Here is a 25,670-nt window from a genome sequence, read left to right as displayed (position 1 = left end):
AACACTGGAATGAGTAGGTGTGTCCAAACTTTTGACTGGTACTGTATATAAATAAACAGTAACACATCTTTATTTTACAAGTATTTAACCCAGAGTCAATACATGTTAGAAGCATCTTTGGCAGCAATTACAGCTGTGAATCTTTCTGGGTAAGTCTTCAAGAGCTTTCAACATCTGGATTGTGCAACATTAGCACATTATTCTTTTTAAAGATTCTTCAAGCTCTGTCAAATTGGTTGTTGATCATTACTAGACAACCATTTTTCAGGTTTTGCCATAGATTTTCAAGCAGATTTAAGTCAAACCTAACTCTGTCATGGTCTTCTTGGTAAGTAACTCCAGTATATGTTTGGCCTTGTGTTTTAGGTTATTGTCCTGCTGAAATGTGAATTCATCTCCCAGTGTCTGGTGGAAAGCAGACTGAACCAGGTTTTCGTCTAGGATTTGCTTAACTCCATTACGTTTATTTTCTATCCTGAAAAACTCAGTCCTTAACGATTACAAGCATACCCATAACATGATGCAGCCACCACTATGCTTGAAAATATAGAGGGTGGTACTCAGTAATGTGTTGTATTGTGTTTAGGACACAAATGGAATTGCTTTGCCACATTTTCTGCAGTATTATTTCAGTGCCTTGTTGCAAACAAGACGCGTGTTTTGGAATAGAGGCTTCCTTCATTTCACTCAATCAAGTAGGTTAGTATTGTGGAGTAACTACAATGTTGTTGATCCATCCTCAGTTTTCTCCTATCACAGCCATTAAAGTCTGTAACTGTTTTAAAGTCACCACTGGCCTCATGGTGAAATCCCTGAGCGGTTTCCTTCCTACCTGGCAACTGCGTTAGGAAGGCCGCCTGTTTCTTTGTAGTGACTGGGTGTATTGATACACCATCCAAAGTGTAATAACTTCACCATGCTCAAAGGGATATTCAATGTCTGCTTTTTTATTACCATCTACCAATAGATGCCCTTGTTTGTGAGACATTGGAAAAACTCCCTGGTCTTTGTGTCTGAATCTGGGTTTGAAAGTCACTGCTTGTCTGAGGGACCTTACACACACCTTACAGTATTTGTGGGGTACAGAGATGCGGTAGTCATTCAAAAAGAAAGTTAAACCCTATTATTATACACAGAGTAAATCCATGCAACTTATTATGCGACTTGTTAAGCACATTTTTACTCCTAAAACATATTTAGGCTTGCTATAACAAAAGGGTCAAACACTTATTGACTGAAGACATTTCAGCTTTTCATTTAATTCATTTGTTTAAAAAAAGAATCCTAAAACATACTTACACTTTGACATGAGAGTTATTGAGTGTAGGCCAGTGACAAAAACATTGTACAAAAGTGTCCCTTAGTTGGGGAATAAGAGATTTGAATGTCTAGGTTTGAAATAAAATAACCAATTACCATTCCAAAAGGACACAACCATTTTAAAAGCGCAGGGCTTGTGGAAGGTGCCATGCTTAAATTGTTCATCTTACAGGAATGATATACATAACGCTGAAGTTGTAATCTTTTTACTGATATTATCAGATCTCATGTCTGATTTCCAGTTCAACCACTAGAAGATCACATGTGACTTTGGAACAGGAAAAATAGATGCGTCCGGTTTGATCAGGTTTGGGTAGTACCTCACTGTGTAAAAATGACTGAACGGATTTTAAAGCCTGACATCTTAAAATGACCCTACTGATCGGGACTTTCTAGCCATCAAGTATTTTTTTGAAATAACACAGACAGCCAAGGAAACCACTGGAAACGGGTGAGCTTGATCAACGGCGAATATGGAGGATGCATTCAAGGTAATGTTATATTATATGTGGATGGTAAAGAAATGCATTGCATTATGAGGACCACCAGGGTGTACCCTTTCCATGCATACATTTTTTCCCCACTTTTTGTCACTTGACCCAAATTATACACACTATGAATATGACCTTTGCGCATGATTCATGGCCTGTAGGGTGGACGGTAGAGGGGACATCCCCAGCAGTGAGATTTGAGATCGATTTCCAAAATGAGAAATGCTGTAGTTTTCGAATGATAGGTCACTTTCTATTTTCTGAATGAAATTGACTGAATGGGTACAGAGCCCAAAACACTCAAGAGTTTAACATGTTATCAGTTTGAACAGCATTGAAGCTATCCCAACAGATTGTGTAAGCATTCTTTTAAAACACAGCACCAACTCACTGTAGCTTTGTCCAGCACTTTGATGGAGAAAGGTTCCGCCACGTTGTGTTTCCGGAGGGCCTGTTCCAATTGCTGCAGAGGGGGGCGTTCCCACTTCCCAAACACCACCAGGTCTATGTCACTATGGCAACAGAGAAAGATGGTGGTAGGTCAACTGGTGGCCAAGCACCTGGAGCAAATTCTGAGAACAAGATTCAACACAGTACACAACAAGACTGCTCTCTTACCTTGTGGGTAGGTAGAGTCCAGTGCTGAAGCTGCCAAATATCTGCACCTGGAGAGAGAGAGAGAGAGAGAATTAGAAAAAATAAGATTTTTATTTTTATTGTACCAATATTTGTAGACTAATGGCCAAAATGTGCTGATTCAACACCCAGCTCTGGTGTGTGTGTGTGTGTGTGTGTGTCCTCACATCAGCAGTAGGCCACAGCTCCTTGATGACCGTCTCGATTCTGTTGACCACCTCCTTCCTCATAGAAGCCTCCTCGGGTTGGGGAGACATGAAGTTGTAGAAGTCTACCACCTCCTCATGGAGACTGGGGAGGGACAGGGGAACAGGGAGAGGAGAGGGTTAACAACAAGCACACAGTCGCTCACCTGATAATAAACCAATCAAATAATAGGTTGATTGACATGTTCTGTTTCATGAATTTAAAGGTCATCAGGTCGGACCTACTGCCGGCATCTTCTCAAAAAACGTTTTTTATCCAAGGCCTATGTTGATAGTAATAAAAAATGGGACATCTATAGAGCTTTTCCTGGACCCAAAGTCGCTTGATTTTTATTTTTATTCAACCTTTATTTAACTAGGCAAGTCAGAACAATAAGAACAAATTCTTATTTACAATGACTGCCTTGTTCAGGAGCAGAACGACAGATTTTTACCTTGTTAGCTCGGAGATTCGATCTAGCAACCTTTTGGTTACAATGCTCTAACCACTAGGCTACCTGCCGCCCAGATTTTCAAATAAGTTCAACATCCCAGATATCCCTTAGAACTGTGTGGTAGTAGTGGAGAAGCCATCTTAGAAAAAATGTATACGTACCACCATAAATAATCCACATCCCCTGGGATGAACTGTAGTAGTATTGGTCAGCAAAACCCTACAGCAATTTATTTACTAGGAAAAGGCCTAAACGCTATGCTATGATTTTAGAATGAAACACCGAGCAGAGAGACTGTTACTATCACTACTAGGACCCTGGTGGTGCCGTTAGAGACGGCATCTTTGCTTCTAGTCCTTAGGAAACTGTGCAGTATTTATTTTAATTTTTTATGTATTATTTATTACATTGTTAGCCCAGAAAACCTTAAGGGGAAGAACTACTGGATATCAGAGAGACGTCAACTTACCAGCACTATGACCAAAAATCAGACTTTCCCAAAGCGGATCCTTTGTCTGAACCGCACACACCACCCACCGCTCCCGAGTATATTACTTGCTAATGTCCAGTCCCTAGTTAATAAAGTCGACAAAATCTGGACAAGAGTTGCTTTCCAAAGAGATGTCCAGGATTGTAACATACTCTGTTTCACGGAGACATGGTTAGCTGGGGACATGCTGTCGGAGTCCATACAGCCAACGGGATTTTTAGTACATCGCATCGACAGGAATAAACATCTCTCTGGTAAGAAGAAGGGCTGGGGTTTATGTTTTATGATTCACGGCTCATGGTGTAACTGTAACAACATACAGGAACTCAAGTCCTTTTGTTCACCTGACCTAGAATTCCTCAGTCAAATGCTGACCGTATTATCTCCCAAGAGAACTCTCGTTGGTTATCATCACAGCCGTGTATATCCCCCAACAAGCGGATACCAAGACGACCATCAAGGAACTTCAGTGGACTCCGTGCAAACCATATATCCTGAGTAGAGGTTGACCGATTAATCAGAATGGCCGATTAATTAGGGCAGATTTCAAGTTTACATAACAATCGGAAATCTGTATTTTTGGGCGGCGATTTTTTTTTATACCTTTATTTAACTAGGCAAGTCAGTTAAGAACACATTCTTATTTTCAATGACTGCCTAGGAACGGTGGGTTAACTGCCTTGTTCAGGTGCAGAACGACAGATTTTCACCTTGTCAGCTAGGGGGATCCAATCTTGCAACCTTACAGTTAACTCGTCCAACGCAATAACGACCTGCCTCTCTCTCGTTGCACCCCACAAGGAGACTGCCTGTTATGTGAATGCAGTAAGCCAAGGTAAGTTGCTAGCTAGCATTAAACATATCTTATAAAAAACAATCAATCATAATCACTAGTTAACTACACATGGTTGATGATATTACTAGATATTATCTAGTGTGTCCTGCGTTGCAAAAATCTGACTGAGCGGTGGTAGGCAGAAGCAGGCGCGGAAACATTCATTCAAACAGCACTTTCGTGCGTTTTTCCAGCAGCTCTTCGTTGTGCGTCAAGCATTGCACTGTTTATGACTTCAAGCCTATCAACTCCCGAGATGAGGCTCGTGTAACCGAAGTGAAATGGCTAGCTAGTTAGCGTGCGCTAATTGTTGTTGTGTTGCTGGTTCGAGCCCAGGGAAGAGTGAAGAGGGACGGAAGCTATACTGTTACACTGGCAATACTAAAGTGCCTATAAGAACATCCAATAGTCAAAGGTTAATGAAATACAAATGGTATAGAGGGAAATAGAAAATGCATATAATTGACAGATTAGGATAGAAAACATTCTAAAGTCTCCAAAACTGTCAAAATATTGTCTGTGGGGCCTCCAGGGTGGAGCAGTGGCAGCTGTGCCACCAGAGACTCTGGGTTCGTGCCCAGGCTCTGTCGTAACCGGCCGCGACCGGAGGGTTTGGCCGGTAGGGATATCCTTGTCTCATCGCGCACCAGCGACTCCTGTGGCAGGCCGGGCTCGGTGCGCGCGACACATTGGTGCGCTGTGTTGAGAAGCAGTGCGGCTTGGTTGGGTTGTGTAGAGATGAGACAAGATAGTAGCTACTAAACAATTGGATACCACGAAATTGAGGAGGAAAAGGGGTAAAATTCCATTTTAAAAAATTATTGTCTGTGAGCATAACAGAACTGATATTGCAGGCGAAAACCTGAGGAAAATCAAACCAGGAATTGGCTTTATTATTTTTGAAAGCTCCATGTTCCATAGCCTGCCTTCGCCAAATTTAAAGATTCCTTTTCCTATTGCTTCCTCAAGGTGTCAACAGTCTTTAGACATAGTTTCAGGCTTTTATTTTGAAAAATGAGCGAGAAAGATAACATCGCGTCAGTGGATAGCTGGGTGTTCGCATGAGTTTTGCTTGCGCAACAGAGTGGGGCAGCCATTGTCTCTCCCTCTCCTACTGAAAAAGAGACAGTGCCGGTTGATATATTATCGATTATATATTTTAAAAACAACCTGAGGATTGATTATAAAAAACGTTTGACATGTTTCTGTGGACATTACAGATACTATTTGGAATTTTCATCTGCGTTGTCGTGACCGCTCGAGCCTGTGGATTTCTGAACATGAAATTTACTTTACGCATCGCATCTTTGCTAGCATGTTCTCGTCAGCTAGCAAAGTTCGAAAAAAAAAGCTAACAATGCTAAAATCCAGTGGCCTTAATTTTAGAAAGCTAGCTAACGTTATACTACATCTAAAGTAAATCTGGCGACATCAAAATTAAGACCGAAGGTTTCCCTACTAACTATTTGGAATGACAGTATTTCCAAGTCACTGTAATGCATTTAAGATTAAATCTTCATCGACGATGGAGTAGAACCCTCAACCGGGCATCAGTCCAAAACAATATTGTGAATTGTGACGAAACATGCGACCTGTGATCCTTAAAATTGCTTCTGTGCATACTAAAGGTAGAGAAGAGATCGTGTAAATGTTTTTGGCAAAATAAACAGAATAATCGTTAAAACATGATTTTGTATTTTCAGCAAATCTAATGAAAATGAACTTATTGATAGCCTTCTTACTCCTAATATAGTAGTTATCTAGGTATCATAAAGTCACCTGGCAGTTTTTGTTGCAGCCTCTGATTTTATAACGGTGGTCACCAACTTGGAAAAATATATAGCTAGCTAATATAATCAACAATAATACATGGAATGTAGTTAGCTAGCAAGCCAACTAGCTAGCTATAGTTGAATAACTATATATTGAGTCAGAGGTTAATTATCCAAGTGGCTAACTATGAACCCCTTTTTAAGTTTGTGTGACTTAAACATATATTCTAGAAGTTACCCAACCATTCATATGTTAAGTAACCAATAAGTTAGCAAGCTAACCCTACCAAAGCGTTAGTTAGCCGCTACCTGCTTAGCAAGCTAATGCTAATAAATACAAAAAACTGGTTAGCCACTGCAGTTCAATCTAGGTCAAAGTTAACATTCGCATTACTACCGCCCGTGCAGCAAATCAAACAAACACCAAAATTACACGTTAACTGATTAACTGTAGGCATGACAAGATTACATTTTTACAATCATAAATAAAAGTAGCTAACGTTAACTAATAGGAATAGGAAACCATGACAGCTAGCTGTCGTGGTTAACATTAGCAAGTTAGCCAAAGAGTATAACTAACTCAAGATAAACTAGAGCCTGTTTGCAATGGGCGCAGATTAATCAATGGACAGAACAAGCACGAGCTAGTGAGGTTCTATTGGCGCGTTCCAGTATTTAATTGCATATTTCCGTTAAGGAACGCCTACTCTGTGAAACGCGTGTGTGCAATAACTCAATTCGCCCTTGTACTTCTAAACAAATCTTTTTTTCCCTCACTTTGGTAAAGGGTAAAGTCTTCAAAACATAATCCACTCAGTTAGCTACAAATTATAGTTACTGATACAGAACTGTATGGAGATAAAATATTTAATCGGCCAAAATTCATATTGCTCAATCTTCTCCCACAGCCGGCCAATGGGCTTCCTCTCATCACCATATTTGGTAGTGAATGAAAGGCCAACCGGATGTTACATTATACATCCGGTGAAATATCTGTCTCATTGTTCTGTATGTATGTTGGCGTCAAACAATCCCAGTGGGGCAATGACCCTATCAAAAATACTCACCCATCAACACCGGGGCTGTATTTCCTCGTCTTCCAAGGAGTTCCAGTCCCCGAGCTAACATGGTTGTCATTAGTCCAGTTAGAAAGCAAGTAATTAATCCCATAGGTGCTCGCCTTGTTGTCACTTTTCCTTCGGCCTGGATGGTGAGTGTGGTTATTTAAGGGTGATGGTGGGTGACGCTTCACACAATTATGTTGGAAATTGTACTGGGGGTGATCCTGATGATGCCTTTGATGGTGGTGGAATTGGTTGACATTATTATGCATGCTTTCGCTGAAGCTAAAAAACAGATTGGCACTTCCAGGGCTTTTATTACTATTTCCCGTTACATTGCCACCGCAAGTCCTTCCCAACGAGCAGTTCGAAGATGGACTGTCCGTTCCAGATTCCGTCTTTTGGGGCATTCCACTGTCTCCCAACAAATCTGTCGTTACACTGTTACCGTTCGCGTTGGACGGGGTCAATATGTTCTGTACGTTGCCTTTGGGTAACGTTGACCCGAAGGAGGCAAATGAAGTGCCGTGATTAGTAGTACGGTTTGAAATACAGTGATGGCTGCTGCTCAGACTAGCAGTGGTGTTAATGCTATTGCTCGATGCCGCAACATTTTTATAAACGTCCAACGTTGGATAATTCACACACAGGTTGTGGTTCTGATTATTATGATGTTGACCGGAGGTCGCTCGTACCTGAGAAATCTCCCAGATTCGCATCCATGATGCGTTCGCAGGTCCTTTCTGCTCGGGCTGATTCCAAGCCACCCTCGGATCCATTCAACTTTTTTTCGGAACCCCCTTCAAGCAAATCAATGTGCCCGTTAAAAATACACTACTGCCCTGACTAAAGAAATGTGATAATAACCCGTGTTACAAAGACAGAGATAAATGGTAACGCCAAATGAAGACCATTAGAAGACCGGTCCTTTTCAAACAGCTAGCTGAAAATCGCTAGCAGAAGTCTACGGTGATTCAATATGGCGTATTCTCTTCAAACCGAAGCGCCGTGCGCATGTCTGTAGGATTTTAAACGATCGGTTTGAACACACCCCGGTCGTCCCTAGTTACCACAGCCACAAAGTCCTATTTCTACAATTTCTCTTCTTAAAATCAGATTTTAAACCTAACCTTAACCACACTGCTAACATTATGCCTAACCTTATGTTAAGACCAAAAAACGTATTTAAATTATTATTATTTTTTTTTAGATATAGCCAATTTTTGCTTTGTAGCTGTGGTAACGACACACACCTCGCTCTCAAGCTGCCACACAATTTGACTCATTACAAATCACCCAATACCTGTTCAAAGTAAATATTTGAAGAATTTTTGACCATGTTTATACAGCAAAATATGTATTATGAATAATTCAATAACAGCACCGAGTATCATAACAGGAGTAGACTGCTAAAATAAAGTTAATTTGAAATAAGTAATCAGTCAACATGGTAATGAGAAATTTGAATAACCCTGGCAAAATGTTGGACAGCCTTTGTGCATGACAGATTGGCAATAAAAAAAAATGTTTTAATTGATTACATTAAGAAACAGGTCGTTTCATTTGGAGCATCCCTCTTACATCAGAAAATACTTATGTTAAAATTACTTCCTGGTCCTTGTAGAGGTTAAAAAAAATTTTTTAAAAAGAATGTATTACCACAAGCTGGGTGACTTTTTAATGTCATTGATCCTAGTCTCTCCCTGAATGACCCTGGTAAGCTAAGGAGCTCAATAACCCATTTTACTGCTTGCTAACAGCTCAGTTCAGTGTGAGTCAAAATGCAATACTGTCCTAAGACCACAAGGAATTCACAAGGTGAGCTCTTACCTCAGACAAATGTGGCTTGGGGCAATGGTTGTAATAGCTTGACTCTTGAGAACACTACACACACAGAGAGAGATGGAGTCCACAGTGCAGTTCAGCATTTCCAATTCTGTTACTTATTTTGATTCCATTCATGACATATCATTGAAATGAATCCAATGTTTCAGTAAAAAAATAATTGCTGCCCAATTAAAAATATACTATCCTCACTTACAGGATTGATACTATAAACCACATGTGAAGACAGAGGGCTGGGAAGGAGACGGGGAACACGTAACTAGAGGTGTTCGTCATTACACACGCAAAGAGAGAGCGATTCCAGACACCATTTGCAGTCAACCCTACACACAGCCATCTTCCAGCCCATTAAACTCTGTAATGGAATGAGGCAAGCTGGAGCCTACTGGCAGCACCTTCTGTACTGTGTGTGCGCTCTTTGCATAATGTCTGCTTCCCTCCCTGCTCACGTGCTGCATGTGACAGAGCCAAGGAAAACCCCCAGAGCAAGAATGTCAGGTTGAGTATTGCTCACTCCCTCACTAGCCCACTCTCTCTCCCTCCATCACTATCTTTTCACTCTCCCTTTCTTTTGGTCTCTCTCTATGGCAGCCACAAGCTCTGGGTGATAGGCTAACCCAGTGGCCTTACTGACTGAATGGAGCATTTCTCTCATTTGTATCTCTGGTTCATAACCCCATTTTCAGCCCTAAGGCTGGGGTCGCCTCACGAAGTGTGTGTGTGTGTGTGTGTGTGTGTGCGGTGAAGGGTTGGTTCATCCTCAGTGCTGCTAGCACTACAAATCATAGGGGAAGACTACAACACTGCTCACGACAGATTCCTCTGACACACGTGAGTGCACGAATATACAAAGAGCTAGTTTCTTCCACAAGCAGTGAAATCTGTCTGTGTGCATTCCTGAGTGTTGACAGTAAGTTAATTCTCAATCCTTCTAGCACTGGGTTGTCTCACCGGGGAAACTAGAGCTCTACTGACAGATTGTGTTTTGATGGTTGGCTCATTCTCCGCCTGCATGCAACAGAGAGGGCGAGAGATGCACACACTTCTGCAGGGAGTTAGGGGAAGGGCAGAGGTTAGGGGATGTGTTGAAATGGAGCTGAACCTTTGTAAGATGGATTGGTTCTGTTGGTTGGTCCGCTGTGAAAGTATCGTAAAAGTAAGTCGCCACATACTATAGTAAATCTCATTGCGGGACATAACCAAGTTGGTGAGAGCTGAGGTGCAACCATGTGAAAAATATATCCAGCCACTCTTGGAGGATTTCTTTTTTCTCAATAAAATAAATTGCCTCTACTTGGCATTGTAGCCTCCATCAGGGCATGTCTAATAATCTTGTCATTGGTGTTGTGGTTTCTGGAGCTCTTCATATCTTCCCAGTGAATAGAATTGTCAGTACTCATTGTGTTCATCCTTGTACGTATTCTCTTGAGATAAACCCAAACAAACAAGCAATAACAAACCTAACCAGACCCCAGATGATGTAGCATAGGGTCACAGCTCGTTGCATTGGGCTGTTGGAGGTTGGATCATTGTAGTGAATCATTATAATACAAATGGTATCAATGCCTTCCTGGATTTGGGGTAGTCTTCGAATTTCTGAAGGTACCACCTAGAGAGAAGGAAAGACAGGAGGACATGAATTCACTATTATAGTATTACAAGTGTTAAAAGTGTAGTTCACCCCAAACCGTGTGTGTGTGTGTGTGTGTGTGTGTGTTTCCTTCCTACCTGTGGTGAGCGAAGGCTCTGCTGGCAAGAACAATGAGAGTGAAGATGGCGAAGGATGCGCTGTGGACAGAATGAGCCGCCAGGGAAAATCCCGCCCACTCTGTTATCTCACCAAAGAAGTTTGCTCCAGACACATATTCAAACAGCCCACCTACAGGAGAGAACATAAGACGGGGTACAACCAGTGATGTACAGTATATAAACCCTGGATTGCTGATGCTATGTATTGACCAGTGAAAGGCTTTGAAGCCACCGGTCAACCATATTGGCACTGCCCAGAAGAATGAATGGCACCCCCTATCAGTCATCTAGTGTATATATAAATAATTTGGTAGAACCACAGGAACAGTCACGACAGCAATGTGATTAACCAGGCCCGTGTCGCATGTTTATCACCTGCGCCAGTCAAGATTCCATTGATCCAAGGTCTGGGTTTTAGTCTTAGCAGACGTGCTTATCCAGACCGACTTACAGTAGTGGGTACATACAGGTTTCAACTGGTTCATCAGTTATGAAGGGTTCACCTCGGGCACAAGGTGATGGTTTCAACCCTCTCTGGTGTGTCATAGTGACATTACTCTCTGTAACCCTGGATTTAAAATAGAATACTGGATCCACCCTCTGGAAAGAGTGAACTCCCTGTTTTAAGCAACACTGAACATCAGTGTGCTACTATGGTTGTAGCTAGCATAGACACATTTCACAGCCATTATTTACAAATTTACGAAAATGTTACAGCATGCTGTCCAAAACGGTCATGGCGTCTGGTCAGGGGAAAACCTGTCTCTCTATATCGCTCTCTGGTAGCAGGTATCTTACCTGTTGGTATCTTGTAGCTGATCTCTCCAGGCTTCCGTAGGTTCCTCAGGATGTGGTCTGAGTGAACGTTCACCAACCAACCCACCAACCATAGCGCAGAGCCTGAAAATCAACCAATGGGGAAGCTGATTTATAATGATTTATAATGAGGTGAAAATGAGGAAATGTAAAGTTTTTCTTTTGGATAGCATGACGTGGATAACTCTAGAACGAGAAGAAATTCATGGAACATATTGAAATAGACAACTGTGTAATTTGTGAATGTGTGGTTTATGCATTAATACAGACCCTATGCTGCATGTCATGTCAGCCATGTCTCTTACCTGTGATAAAGCAAGGGCTGGTAACCCAATCAGCAGAGTACTCTGCATAGTGGCTCAGGTATCTGACCTGCATGTAGCCATTATAGATGCAGAACACAAAGGCCAAGGCGAACGATGCAAATGGTGTAGATTTCCCTCCACGAATTAAAAATGGATAGATGAGAGATCTAGAAGAATATAAATAGAACTGATGAATAATAATTTCCCCACCAGTTGTCTAGGATGCATGTGTCTCATGGCTGGCAATGCACTGCATTTCAGTTACAACGTTGGCACATCATTTAGCAATGTGTTATTACAATTGAGAAATCAATTGCATATGAGGGGGTACTCTGGGCAGAGCTAAATGTACTTGGTTGTACAGTAACCAAAAAACGTTTGAGAACCACTGACCTAGAAGATATGACAGTTAGTACTTTGTATGCATGTGAAGTACAGTGTTACTTTGTCAAACTATCTTCTAACCATTGGGTCTTACCTTTGCACATAGTGGCAGAAGTACATGATCAGCAGTAACTGATTGGGAAGATGAGTGGTTTTCGCCGCAGAAGTCCACAGCACTAGGCACAGTGGCACCAGAAAAGCAGGTAGTTCCTGCACGAACCAGGCGAATTTGACGTTGACGGGGAATCCATATCTGCTTGTTGCGTATCTGCCATAGGGGACATTCTCAAATAGTAATGTTATGAAGGTACAAGCAGCCATGAAAATCATGAAGTATGCCAGGCAGTCCAAAACATACAACTCTTCTGTCTCGGAGGCGAAAAGCTTTGAAAGAATACGGTCCATATTTACCAGATAAGCTGCAAATAGTGTAAGAAATTAAAATTCTATTCAAAACAATGTAAATAAAATTAATGTATCCAAGGCAATAATGAACACATATGTCACTTGCACAAGTATGCGTACTGCGATCATCTCACTGGTCTGCTCAGTTCCATGGTCCAATCATAAGGATAAATAAAGGAGCCTGACTCCTAATAAACCAATCGAGTCACTTTGTTTTGCATCGTCATTATCTAGCCAATTGAAAATGGATACAATGTTATTCAACTACAAGGTGTGTTCAGGAGAAACCACCACACTGGTAAAAATATGAAATTACAGTAATTTTAGATGAATTCCATTACATATTTATGCAGACTGCTGTTTAAAATATAAAAATAAAGTATATAGCCATTGCCCCTGGTTTCCTTAACTGGCGAGGAATAAGCCACCGTACTATATCGTTGATCAGACATTGTTTGGAGGAAGGGGCATTAGTGCACACAAAAAAACGTATCATTTATCACTGTCTGACTAGCTCCAAAACGAAAACATATTTGAGTGTGTTTTTGGTTTTAGTTGGCCAAAATGTTGCACTGATATTTTCTATTTCTCAGGCTAATACATCGCCACCCATAAACTGGGGTCCTATCTCACATGTGTGCGTCAGAGGCTGAAACAGAACACGAGTGCAGTACCATTCGCATTTCAATCACCCTGTTAGCAAAATACATTTAGCTACACCAGAACGTTGCTTCGCAGGTTCATATTCAGAGTAGTGTGTGTTTCCAAAATGGGAAAGAGAAGTCGACTGAGAAAGAAGGAGCAACAAAATAATAGCAAGCCTGGTGGAAGAGATAACCGGGACAATGCTGTAAGTTTTGATAGCTCTTCATAGCTAGCCGGCTAATTTAGCGTATTGTAGCTAACTTGCCTAGGTCACCTCAAATTACTGTATGCCGAGTCAAAGAGATTTAATTTTTCCCCAGCAACTTTGATTTGATTATTACTGCACAACTCGTTGACATAGCTATGTGTAGCTAGCTAGCTATTTTATCTTGGTCCCAGATGTTTGTGCTGGCATGTCAAGGAGTTGGCTATACAGTAAAAACAGATCTGGGACCAGGTTATAGCTATTGAACTATGATAGTAAACTCTATCAATATCTATCCATCTGAGGCTGCAATTCAGAAAACTAACATCCACTTCACTTTACCCCCATCCATTTCTCTCCTCCCATGTCTCCTATTCGGTTCCCCCCACATCTGCTCTCCTCCCAATGTCGCCTCGCGTCTTCCCTCTCCTCCGATGTATCTGTCCTGTAGGGTTGGGGTGCAGGCTACGCTGACATCATCAAGGAGAACAAGCTGTTTGAGGCATACTACCAGGAGCTTGGCCTGGTGCCCGAGGGGGAGTTTGACCAGTTCATGGCGGCTATGAGAGAACCGCTGCCCGCCACCATCCGCATCACTGGATACAAGAGGTACGGAAGCTACTAAGCTCAACCTCTGCCAAATGGTCAGGGGTGTATTCACTAGGAAGTAAACAGGTCCCCCCATGTTCGGTATTATCTCAATTTGTCCAATAGAAACTCTTGTTTGCCAGATGTTTTTTGTTTGGAAACGTTTTGTTACAGTGTGCACTAATAAATACATCAATGGACTCTGGATCCTCTATGGCACAGATGGAAGTGGTCTTTCTCACCCTGTAGGTGAGGTGACAAACTGTTAGTTGGAATTGACCACTGTAGATGTTTTGTAAAGGGATGCTGATTTATACACTCCCACTCTTGTTTTAGCCTGGTCCCAGATTTGTTTGTGTTCATGATAATTTGACATGACAATGACCATAGGGGGGTTAGCGAGACAGCATACACAGGTCTAGGACCAGGCTACTCTTGCTCTACATCAGGATTCATACTTATGAAGATTGCTTTCCAAAACACCACTCTATTAAACCTCTAAGTGTATTAAAAAGGATTGTCCATTGGGTTGTCCCCATGTACTTCCTGACGGGCTGCCCCCAGGTGTTGAGGGTAGGTAGCAACACATCCGCCACCCTAATCCTCAACACTGGAGCCCCTCTGGTGCGTGCTCAGTCCCCTCCTGTACTCCCTGTTCACCCACGACTGCGTGGCCAGGCACAACTACAACCCCACCATTAAGTTTGCAGATGCCGGAGGAGGTCAGAGACCTGGCCGGGTCTGCATTGTGTCCCACCACCCCCTCTTTTACATTACTGCTACTCTCTGTTTATCATATATGCATAGTCACTTTAACCATACCTACATGTATATACTACCTCAATTAGCCCGACTACCCGGTGCCTGTATATAGCCTCGCTACTGTTATTTTTCACTGTCTTTTTACTGTTGTTTTTATTTCTTTACCCATCTATTGTTCACCTAATACCTATTTTTTTACTTAAAAATCGCAATGTTGGTTAGGGCCTAGAAGTAAGCATTTCACTGTACGGTCTACACCTGTTTGGATCACGTGACAAATTAACTTTGATTTGATGTAGCCATGCCAAGGAGATCCTCCACTGTCTGAAGAACAAGTACTTCAAGGAGATCCAGGAGGTAGAGATCGACGGGCAGAAGATAGAGGCTCCTCAGCCTCTGAGCTGGTACGTCTACGCATACATACATACATACATACATACATACATACATACATACATACATACATAAAGGGTCATCTGCTGTAATTGTGTGTGTGTGTGTGTGTAGGTACCCAGATGAGCTAGCATGGCACACCAACATGAGCAGGAAGATCCTGAGGAAGTCTCCTCTCCTGGAGAAGTTCCATCAGTTCCTGGTCAGCGAGACCGAGTCGGTGAGGAAGTCTTCAGTGTTATTTAAGAATTAGAAAGTAATTTAATAGGATCTCAATGGTTTCTTAGCTGTATGGCTGCCTTATGTACTGTGTGTTTCTTTCTCTATGTTGGTCTCTACAGGGTAACATCAGCAGACAGGAGGCTGTAAGTATGATCCCTCCTCTGCTGATGAAGATTGAGCCCCACCACAAGGTAAACGACACACTGGATGCCTTTCTGGCCAAGAACTGCTTCCATTTCGGTCCTTAGACCCTAAATCTAGGAACATTATAGCGTAACTGTGTTTTTGTGGGTAGATTCTGTTCCTAGACCCTAAACCTTGGAACATGTATAGTGTAATTGTGTATTTCTGTGGGTAGATTCTGGACATGTGTGCTGCTCCTGGATCTAAGACAGCGCAGTTGATTGAGATGCTCCATTCTGATATGGACGTACCCTTCCCAGGTAACCCGCACGCACAGAATCAAATCAGTAGAAAAATGTAACAACAAACATCTGATGCATTGGCGTATCTGAATTGTGGCCCAATGGAAAGGGCGGTGAGTTGCTGAATGTATATTTTCTGTTACTTTGTGACAGAAAAGATAGCGGTTAAGAGCATTGGGACAGTAACCAAAACACTGCTGGTTTGAATCCCCGAGCAGACTAGGTGAAAAATCTCTGTGCCCTTGAGCAAGGCACCTAACCCTAATTGCTCCTCTAAGTCTCTGGATAAGAGCATCTGCTAAATGACTAAAATGTGAAACAATGTAACAAAGCATTGTAATCCTGAACATCCTCATCTCCCCCTCTTTCTTTCTCTCCCTCTTCCCCCTTCAGAGGGCTTTGTGATAGCCAACGACGTGGACAACAAGCGTTGTTACCTGCTGGTGCACCAGGCTAAGAGACTGAACAGCCCCTGTATCATGGTGGTGAACCACGATGCCTCGTGCATCCCCAGACTACAGATAGACACAGAGGACGGACAGAAGGGCACACTGTTCTACGACCGCATCCTCTGCGACGTCCCCTGCAGGTGAACAAAGAGTGAACCTGTTTAGCTGAGAGAAGCAAGTAAATAGTGATTGAGAGAAGTAGGGGAGAAAGGTGGGGGGCAAAGGAAAATCTGGGATTTTGGTATTCGACAGTCAAAACTAGACATGTGTCGACAGTCAGCTATATGGAGAGATACCAACCTCACGGTTCTACCCTGTGTCTTATGATTGGCTCTTCTGTCTGATTTATGATTGGTTGCTGCACTGGGTAGGCTACTGCTTGTTTTGTTTTTATTAGGGGAACCAAATGTGACTATAAGAATGAGACAGGAGAGAGAGCGATCTCCTGTAACCACATTGTAGGATTGTCTGTCTGGGAAGGCTGATGTGTAGTTAGATGTCCCAGGGAAGCTGACAAACTCTAATTTTGGATTTTCTCAAGTGTGTTCCTAAAAAGTAAAGTATTCTGTGTGTGTTTCTACAGTGGAGATGGCACCATGAGGAAGAACATTGACGTGTGGAAGAAATGGACCACCAGTAACAGCCTGCATCTCCATGGGTGAGGAGAGAAAGAGAGAGCATGTGTGTGTGTGTGCGCCTGTATATGTGTGTGTGATAACCTGTGTGTGTCTCCAGTCTCCAGATCCGTATAGCAGTGCGTGGTGTGGAGCAGCTAGCTGTAGGAGGGAGGATGGTCTACTCTACCTGTTCACTCAATCCTATAGAGGACGAAGCTGTCATAGCAACGCTACTGGAGAAGAGTGAAGGTAACACACACGCATGCATGCACACACAAATACAGTGCCACACACACACACACAGGAGATAACTGCCTCTGTCTCCCTCTTTGTCTATCTCTAGGTGCGTTAGAGTTAGCAGATGCGTCAGTTGATCTCCCAGGGTTAAAATGGATGCCTGGAGTCACCAAATGGAAGGTATATAACTGTTGGAACACATGACCGCCACCTCATGCCTATTAATCACTGCTAGCGACTATTAGAGGTACTTGATAGGCCTGACAGTCTAGCCACTACAATAGTCATGATATTCCACCACCGTGCCAGTTTGACTACAGATTTAGCCGTTTTATAACTGAGTCTTTTGCTCTCTCTCCCATCCCCCTCCTCTCCCTCCAACAGCTACCTCTCACACACACTTAATATCTCTCACCATCTTTCCTTCCATCTCTAGTTGATGACTAAGGAGGGTCAGTGGTATAAGGACTGGTCCGAGGTGCCAGTCAACCGCCACACACAGATCAGACCCACCATGTTCCCTCCCACAGACACAGAGAAACTGGCCAATATGAAGTTGGAGAGATGGTACATTCACCTGCACACCTGCACACAGGGCCCCACTTTATTTGGTTAGAATATGCCTAAAATGTCAGTCATGACAATCATGTACATGTATTTGCTACACCTGTGCACACAGCTGCATACCTAATCCTAATGAGATGAAAAATAAAAGCTGGACAGACTTTCAAATCCCTGTGAAGTGTTGCATCTTCTACCAGCAGATGGTGCTGTTGCATCTAATTAATCTTTGTGTATATACCGTGCATACGTATGTGTTTATTCAGTATGAGGATCCTGCCCCATCACCAGAACACGGGAGGCTTCTTTGTAGCTGTCCTGGTCAAGAAAGCCCCCATGCCCTGGAACAGAAGATTCCCCAAGGTATACACACATGTACATGCACGGCCACACACTCACGGATAAGCCCACATCTCAGATGGAATGCAACACCATCCGGTAACTCATATACCAGAGAGAAGTTCCCGTTAAAGTGAACTATGATCCATCTTTCTCCAGTTGAGGAAGGAGCAGTCATCCAGCTCCGTGCCCCAGCCAGAGGACTCTCCAGTGGGCACCCCTCTTCCTGAGACGCCCTTGGAGGATGGAGAGAGAGATGGAGGGAAGGAGGCAGGAGAGGACTCTCCCAAAGAGCCAGAGGCAGGCGATCAGGCCAAGGAATCCAACGTGTGTGGGTAAGTTGAGAGAGAGGGGTTGGGGGGAAGAGTGTGTGTATTCTGACTCTGTTCTGTGTTCCAGGCCTCCTCCCAATAAAAAGATGAAGAGGCATGGTTTTAAAGAAGACCCCTTTGTCTTCCTCACTGAAGACGACCCTGTCTTCCCCCCAATAGAGTGAGTGTGTTTGGTGGTTTGGGTAGCCTATGTAAGCAGCTGCTCGATAACAGCATTATCTGTACAGAGGGGACAATGTTTTGACCAAGCATAATGGTATTACCTTTACATGTTTTGATTGAGCCCTGGTTATTGATCTATTCCATGAATGTGTGTTTTGCAGGTCATTCTATGACCTGTCTCCAGACTTCCCAAAGATAAACGTTCTGACCAGAACCCACGAGGGGAAGAAGAGACATCTGTACATGGTCTCCAAGGAGCTACGCAACGTCATGCTCAACAACAGTGAGCGAATGAAGGTAGGAAGGTGTGTGTGAGAGACACCTGTTCTCTAAGGAACAATGTGGCGCTCTGCCTAACAACAACTGTGTGTCACTGCCAGCCCATCAAGGGGAGTCCAGCTAACAGATGGGACCCTTTTCATCCCAAATCCCCCTAGTACACTCAGCTCCTGCACAGGTGGCCGTGTGTGTGCATTCAAGCAGACAGAGGAACCCCCCCCCCCCCCATTCCGCTCTTAGTCTATTTCCCCTCCTCTCCTTGTCGTGCCTTTCCTTTTCCCCCTCCTCCTCTCCCTATGTATCTCCCCTCCTTTCTGATGTTGTGATGTTTAGACCTGACCCAGGTTCAGATCAGCCTCCAGGTAAGCAGTAGTAACAGACAGGCTGAGTCCATCACCAGACGGTTCCCAGAACTGCACACATACTGACATACAAGCAGTGTACTTAACAGGGTTCTGGCTCAATGATGGGAGAAAGTATATAGTTTTCTTAGAAGCAATGGTTTATTTGAAATGGCCATCTCCCAATTGGAGCAATTTGACCTAATAAACAAATATTTGAATAACTTAAGAAATCTATAAACTGTCATCACTATTATTGAAAACAACAATGACAACGTTGAAATGAGAAGCAATTGTAAATATGTTGCTGAAACAGTCATTCTCAAGTGTAATGATTTCATTATTTTGTGAGTTTTGCAGGTGATCAACACAGGGGTAAAGGTGTGGTCTCGCAACAGCGACGGGGAGGAGTTTGGCTGTGCCTTCAGACTAGCCCAGGAGGTAGGTGCATGCACACACACGCACATTCATTCCTTACTCTCCTCGTTCTGCTCTCCTCGTTCTGCTCTCCTCATTCTGCTCTCCTCCTCCAGGGTATCTATACTCTGTTCCCCTACATCCGCTCCAGGATGATCACAGTGAGTGTCGAGGACATTAAGATTCTACTGACTCAGGAGAACCCGTACCTCAGCAAACTGGAGGAAGACGCTCACCAACAGGCCAAGAAGATGGGTGTGTTCTCAACTGGAAAGCAATGATCTGTGTCTAAGGCCATGTTGGGTGTTGGCCCATTCATGTCTGTATTACTAGTATGTACTTCATGTTTTCCACCTCTGTGTTTTCACAGGAATGGGCAGTATCGTGCTAAAATACCGGCCTGACAATAGGTAAGTGTCCATTTTGCTTGCCTGTCTGTGTGTGTTATATTATCTGTTGAATTCACCCTGACCTCCTCCCTCTATCGCCCCCTCTCTCCCTCACCGTCCTCTCCCTCTCTTTCCTCAGTAACCCCGATGGTCCTCAGTGTCCTATAGAGCTGTGTGGCTGGAGAGGCAAGACCTCCATCAGAGCCTTCGTGCCCCGCAACGAGAGGTTCCACTACCTCCGCATGCTGGGGGTCGAGGTATTCAGAGACAAACAGGGGCAGGGACCCAGGGAGGAAGAGAAGGAGGTGAAGGAGGAGGTGAAAGAGGGGGAGACAGAGAATGGGAATAAAGATGTCAGCCCAAAACAGGAATTGAGAGGTGAAAATCGAGGTGACGAGCACCTGAAAGGAGATGAGAGGGAGGGGGGAGGGGAGAATTTGACCAGCACCTGAGACGAGTAGAAGGAAATGTGTAACTTAATAGTCTTAACAAGTTTTCCTCTCTTTGGCTGCACTGATGTTAATGAACTGGAGGTCATCCACCATGTTGTCACCCATGTTTTTTGCAGATGGAGAAGAGGAGTTAAGAAACCACTTTAGACTAGTAAGATACACGGAGAAGGGAGGAAGTGGAGCTGTATGAGGTTGAGCAATGCTGGCCAGACAAGAGCTAGACCAAACATGAGAGAGAAGAGGGGTGTTGGGTAGCTCAGTAGTACTTCTAAACCACTGCCATAGCAGAATGGCCACCCCTCCTAGACGGGGCATGTGGACTCTTCCATGCTCCCCCAGACTTGGTGTGCTTCAATGCTTTAGTGACTTTTATTTTCTATTGCCGGTTTTATTTTACCAAAACTCAACTCCACTGGCAAAACATGGAGAGAGAGTGTTGTTTTTTTTTCTTATTGTGCATGTTTGAAGGTTTCTCTTAATGACCATTTCATTTTTTTTATCATTGTAAGTAAGAAGAAAGGTGGAATTGATTAAAAGTATTAAATTCATATAACGCCTCTGAAGTGCATTGAAATAGAATCTCAACCCCAATATGACTTAACTGCGTCATATCACACAACCAAACATACACACACACACCATCAGCCATACACCTCCTGTTTCTAACCCATCTCTGCTGCCATGATGACAGGAGTCATGACGACCGTGCAGCCCCCTCACCTCTCACTGCAGCTGGAAGAGAGGAAAAGAAAGAATACACTTGCTGTTCTCATTCCATCCTCTTCCTCCATTCTTCTCACTGGAAGAGGGAGAACAGAGAAAGAATCCCTTTCCATCCTTCTCTTCCCCTCTTCTTTCATGCTGTCTGGAACTAGTGGAGACATAAGGAAGAGGGAACATTATAGAATGGAGGAAATATGGGAGGAGGAGGTGCTGGAGCACGTGTCAAACTCATTCCACGGATGGCCGAGTGTCTGCGGGTTTTTGCTCCTCCCTTGTACTTGATTGATTGTCACTGATTAGTAAGGAACTCCCCTCACCTGTTTGTCTAGGTCTTTTAATTGAAAGGAAAAACCAGCAGACATGGAATAGTTTGACACCCCTGTGCTAGAGAGAGACTGACATGGTGCGGTATGAGAGGGAGACTGACCAGGTGCGGTACGAGAGGGAGACTGACCTGGTGCGGTACGAGAGGGAGACTGACCAGGTGCGGTACGAGAGGGAGACTGACCAGGTGCGGTACGAGAGGGAGACTGACCAGGTGCGGTACGAGGGGGAGACTGACCAGGTGCAGTACGAGAGGGAGACTGACCAGGTGCGGTACGAGAGGGAGACTGACCAGGTGCAGTACGAGAGGGAGACTGACCAGGTGCAGTACGAGAGGGAGACTGACCAGGTGCAGTACGAGAGGGAGACTGACCAGGTGCAGTACGAGAGGGAGACTGACCTGGTGCAGTACGAGAGGGAGACTACCTCGCTCTACTGTAACTTCCTTCCTGCTTTCTCTCCCTCTGCTCTCTAACCTTCCTCTTTCTCCTCACACCTTTTGTTTATCCATTTCTACTTTCCCCCTATTTTCTCTTCTAATCTCTTGCTCTCTCCTGTGACTGAGCTTTTAAAGCAGGCCTCTGCTTCAGTCTCTGGACCCTAAATGTTCCAGACAGGCACTTTAATCAAATGTCTCTCGGGACCAAGACAATCCACCATGTTTGCTATTCTAAACACCCAAAACCTTCTCAGTTACTGTAAATACATCTGAGACGAGTGTACTTCGTCCTACGTTATCAAACCCCTATTGTCTCTCTAGTGCACTTCCTCCCATTGTTTGATCCGTCACGTTTTCATTAGGCTGAACCATCAACCCAGAATCAAGCAAGCGAACAGAATCTCCTCGTATCACCCCTTCCCCTCTTTGCCTACCCAACCACCTTCCCCTGTTTACCTACCCAACCACCTTCCCCTCTTTGCCTACCCAACCACCTTCCCCTGTTTACCTACCCAACCACCTTCCCCTCTTTGCCTACCCAACCACCTTCCCCTGTTAGCCAACCCAACTACCTTCCCCTGTTTACCTACCCAACCACCTTCCCCTGTTAGCCTACCCAACCACCTTCCCCTGTTTACCTACCCAACCACCTTCCCCTGTTTACCTACCCAACTACCTTCCCCTGTTTACCTACCCAACCACCTTCCCCTGTTTGCCTACCCAACCACCTTCCCCTGTTTGCCTACCCAACCACCTTCCCCTGTTTGCCTACCCAACCACCTTCCCCTGTTTGCCTACCCAACCACCTTCCCCTGTTTGCCTACCCAACCACCTTCCCCTCTGCCTACCCAACCACCTTCCCCTGTTTACCTACCCAACCACCTTCCCCTCTGCCTACCCAACCACCTTCCCCTGTTTACCTACCCAACCACCTTCCCCTCTTTGCCTACCCAACCACCTTCCCCACCTTCCCTTTGCCTACCCAACCACCTTCCCCTGTTTGCCTACCCAACCACCTTCCCCTCTGCCTACCCAACCACCTTCCCCTGTTTACCTACCCAACCACCTTCCCCTCTTTGCCTACCCAACCACCTTCCCCTCTTTGCCTACCCAACCACCTTCCCCTCTGCCTACCCAACCACCTTCCCCTCTGCCTACCCAACCACCTTCCCCTGTTAGCCTACCCAACCACCTTCCCCTGTTTGTCTACCCAACCACCTTCCCCTGTTTACCTACCCAACCACCTTCCCCTGTTTACCTACCCAACCACCTTCCCCTGTTTACCTACCCAACCACCTTCCCCTCTGCCTACCTACCCAACCACCTTCCCCTCTGCCTACCCACCCAACCACCTTCCCCTGTTTCCACTTCCCTCGTCCTCTCCTTTCACTTCCTCTTCTTTCTTCATCCATTCCCCTCCCTCAAAACTCCTTTCCTTTTCTCTCTCCTCCTCTTCTCCAATCTGCTACTGTTGCATGGTTCATGCTCTCAGACTGCAAGCCTCGGCTCGTGGATATGAATATATGTTTCGGATTATATAATAGATGCCCTTACGCAACTCAGATTCACATGGAGTGGAGGCATTTGGGTATAGAGCTTGTGTTTCATGGATTAAGTGTAATCCCACTCAGCCTCCACAGACACATGTGGCTACAGGCTAACACAGACATTTCAAAATGCTAAATACTTTTAGTCCACACGCTTCCACTTAAATTCACCCATACAGACATTAAACACACACACACAGATTTTCATGGATTTACGTGTCATTTGTAATGCAGCTTTAGCTCTCTGACTCATGTTCTGCGAAAAGACAGGATTTGTGGTTTAAACCCCCAAAAGACATTTCTCTGCATTTGTCTACAGAAACCATAGTGACCATATGACCAAGAACAGAACACTTTAATATAATTGAGCTACACTGAACAAAAATATCAACGCTACATGTAAAGTGTTGGTCCCATGTTTCATGAGCTGAAATTAAAGATCCCAGAAATGTTCCATATGCACAAAAAGCTTATTTCTCTCAATTGTTTTGCACAGATTTGTTTACATCCCTGTTTGTGAGCATTTTCCTTTGCCAAGTTAATCAATCCACCTGACCGGTGTGGCATATTAAACAGCATGATCATTACATAGGTGCACCTTGTGCTAGGGATAATGAAAGGCCCTTCTGAAATGTACATTGGAGTTGTGTGACAAACACAATGCCAGAAGTGTTTCAAGTCTTTAGGGAGTGTCCAATTGGCTTGCTGACTGCAGGAATATCCACCAGAGCTTTTGCCAGAGAATTGAATTTTCATTTGTCTAACAAGCTATCTCCGTCATTTTAGAGAATTTGGCAGTACGTCCAATTGGCCTCAAACGCAAACCACGTGTATGACGTTGTGGGCGAGTGGTTTTCTGATGTCACCGTTGTGAACAGAGTCCCCCCATGGTGGTGGTGGGGTTATTTTATGGGCAGGCATAAGCTACGGACAATGAACACAATTACACCTTATCGATGGCAATTTGAATGCACAGAGATACAGTGATGAGACCCTGAGGCTCATCTGCCACCATCACCTCATGTTTCAGCATGGTAATGCACAGCCCCATGTTGCAAGCATTCCTGGAAGCTGGAAATGTCCTAGTTCTTCCATGGCATGCATAATCACCAGATATGTCACCCATTGAGCATGTTTGGAATGTTCTGGATCAATGTACACGTTCCCGCCAATATCCAGCAACTTCACACAGCCATTGAAGAGGAGTGGGACAACAGTCCACAGGACACAATAAACAATATGATCAACTCTATGTGAAGGAGATGTCGTGCTGCATGAGGCAAATGGTCACACCAGATACTGACTGGATTTCTGATCCACTCCCCTGCCTTTTTAAAAAATATCTGTGACCCAACAGGTGCATATCTGTATTCCCAGTCATGTGAAATCCATAGATTCGGGCCTAATGAATTCCTTTCAATTGACTGATTTTCTTATATGAACTGTAACTCAGTAAAATCTTTGAAATTGTTGCATTTATATTTTAGTTCAGTATAAATGCTCGAGAACAGGTGTCTTTCATGTAATTGGGATAATCACAGACCATTGTTAACAATATCTGGTTCCTGTTGCTGACGAGTCTTGATGGTGATAGGGTTTATTTCCTGTAGAGATTCAGCTAGCAGGGTCCACAGGTTTTACTTCCTTACTCTTCTCTCTACTGTTGTTTTCCCTCTATCTATTAGTCGTTCTTCAGAAATCACGGTCAGAGAGAAAAGAAGCTGTCAAGGAAAATGTGTTCTGCATTCATGGTAGAACATGACAAACACAAACTGCCAAGGTAGCTCTGAAGGTTCAAGGCCTTGCTGTGGATATCCTCTGCTTTTGGCTCAGGGACAATTTGAAGATGAGGAGGGGTGAGAAAAGGATGGAGGGAAGAGGTGAGGGAGAGTAAAATGGGGTTAGAGATTATGGTGGTGAGAGAGGGATGAATACTGGGAGCGAGAGAGGCGGTAAGGGAGAGAGATGAAGGATGGAGATAGAAAAGGGGGTTGAAGAGGGAGGTGGTGAGTGGCTGGTGCAAGGCTTTATTTAGCCCATGCCTGCAGGTGTTGCCTAGTAACAGAGACAAAA

The 25,670-nt window shown here is 44.0% G+C and overlaps 3 protein-coding genes across 7 annotated transcripts in view; 1 reads left to right on the top strand and 2 right to left on the bottom strand.

The window, feature by feature from the left end:
- The window catches only part of LOC115128593 (terminal nucleotidyltransferase 4A-like), a 34,516-nt gene extending 26,284 nt beyond the window's left edge, over positions 1–8,232 (bottom strand). For all 4 annotated transcript variants that reach the window (XR_010463837.1, XM_029658555.2, XM_065017830.1 and 1 more), the window contains exons 1-4: positions 7,252–8,232; positions 2,615–2,738; positions 2,430–2,476; positions 2,203–2,323 (exon numbers count right to left, since the gene is read on the bottom strand). Coding sequence is in view for 3 of the 4 variants with exons in the window: in XM_029658555.2 (XP_029514415.1) it covers positions 2,203–2,323; positions 2,430–2,476; positions 2,615–2,738; positions 7,252–8,024 (1,065 nt within the window). In the remaining variant the exon portion in view is untranslated. The remainder of the gene's footprint in view (positions 1–2,202; positions 2,324–2,429; positions 2,477–2,614; positions 2,739–7,251) is intronic.
- LOC115128592 (RNA cytosine-C(5)-methyltransferase NSUN2-like) lies at positions 7,306–21,121 on the top strand. 2 transcript variants are annotated; one of them, XM_029658552.2, is made up of 20 exons: positions 7,306–7,394; positions 9,289–9,588; positions 14,051–14,208; positions 15,249–15,353; positions 15,457–15,562; positions 15,684–15,755; positions 15,923–16,007; positions 16,383–16,578; positions 17,022–17,096; positions 17,174–17,304; positions 17,399–17,472; positions 17,729–17,859; positions 18,120–18,216; positions 18,352–18,527; positions 18,592–18,684; positions 18,848–18,983; positions 19,667–19,747; positions 19,840–19,978; positions 20,094–20,133; positions 20,252–21,121. In XM_029658552.2, the coding sequence occupies exons 3-20, from the start codon at positions 14,153–14,155 to the stop codon at positions 20,562–20,564; spliced, it is 2,106 nt and encodes a 701-aa protein (XP_029514412.2). In that variant the 5' UTR covers positions 7,306–7,394; positions 9,289–9,588; positions 14,051–14,152; the 3' UTR covers positions 20,565–21,121. The 2 variants fall into 2 exon arrangements, with proteins under 2 accessions (XP_029514412.2, XP_029514411.2); XM_029658551.2 differs by lacking the exons at positions 7,306–7,394; positions 9,289–9,588 and adding an exon at positions 13,109–13,599.
- On the bottom strand, positions 8,572–12,882 carry srd5a1 (steroid-5-alpha-reductase, alpha polypeptide 1 (3-oxo-5 alpha-steroid delta 4-dehydrogenase alpha 1)). Its single transcript, XM_029658556.2, has 5 exons — positions 12,439–12,882; positions 11,961–12,127; positions 11,638–11,739; positions 10,819–10,969; positions 8,572–10,699 (listed from the first exon to the last, which is right to left on the bottom strand). Exons 1-5 carry the CDS (start codon positions 12,747–12,749, stop codon positions 10,633–10,635), a joined length of 798 nt encoding a protein of 265 aa, XP_029514416.1. The 5' UTR covers positions 12,750–12,882; the 3' UTR covers positions 8,572–10,632.
- Positions 21,122–25,670: the final 4,549 nt, after the last annotated feature.

This window comes from Oncorhynchus nerka, linkage group LG4 (genome assembly GCF_034236695.1).
Source record: "Oncorhynchus nerka isolate Pitt River linkage group LG4, Oner_Uvic_2.0, whole genome shotgun sequence".
NCBI lineage: Eukaryota > Metazoa > Chordata > Actinopteri > Salmoniformes > Salmonidae > Oncorhynchus > Oncorhynchus nerka.
Note: the sequence above shows the minus strand (reverse complement) of the source record. Positions and strands in the feature narration are given on the sequence as shown.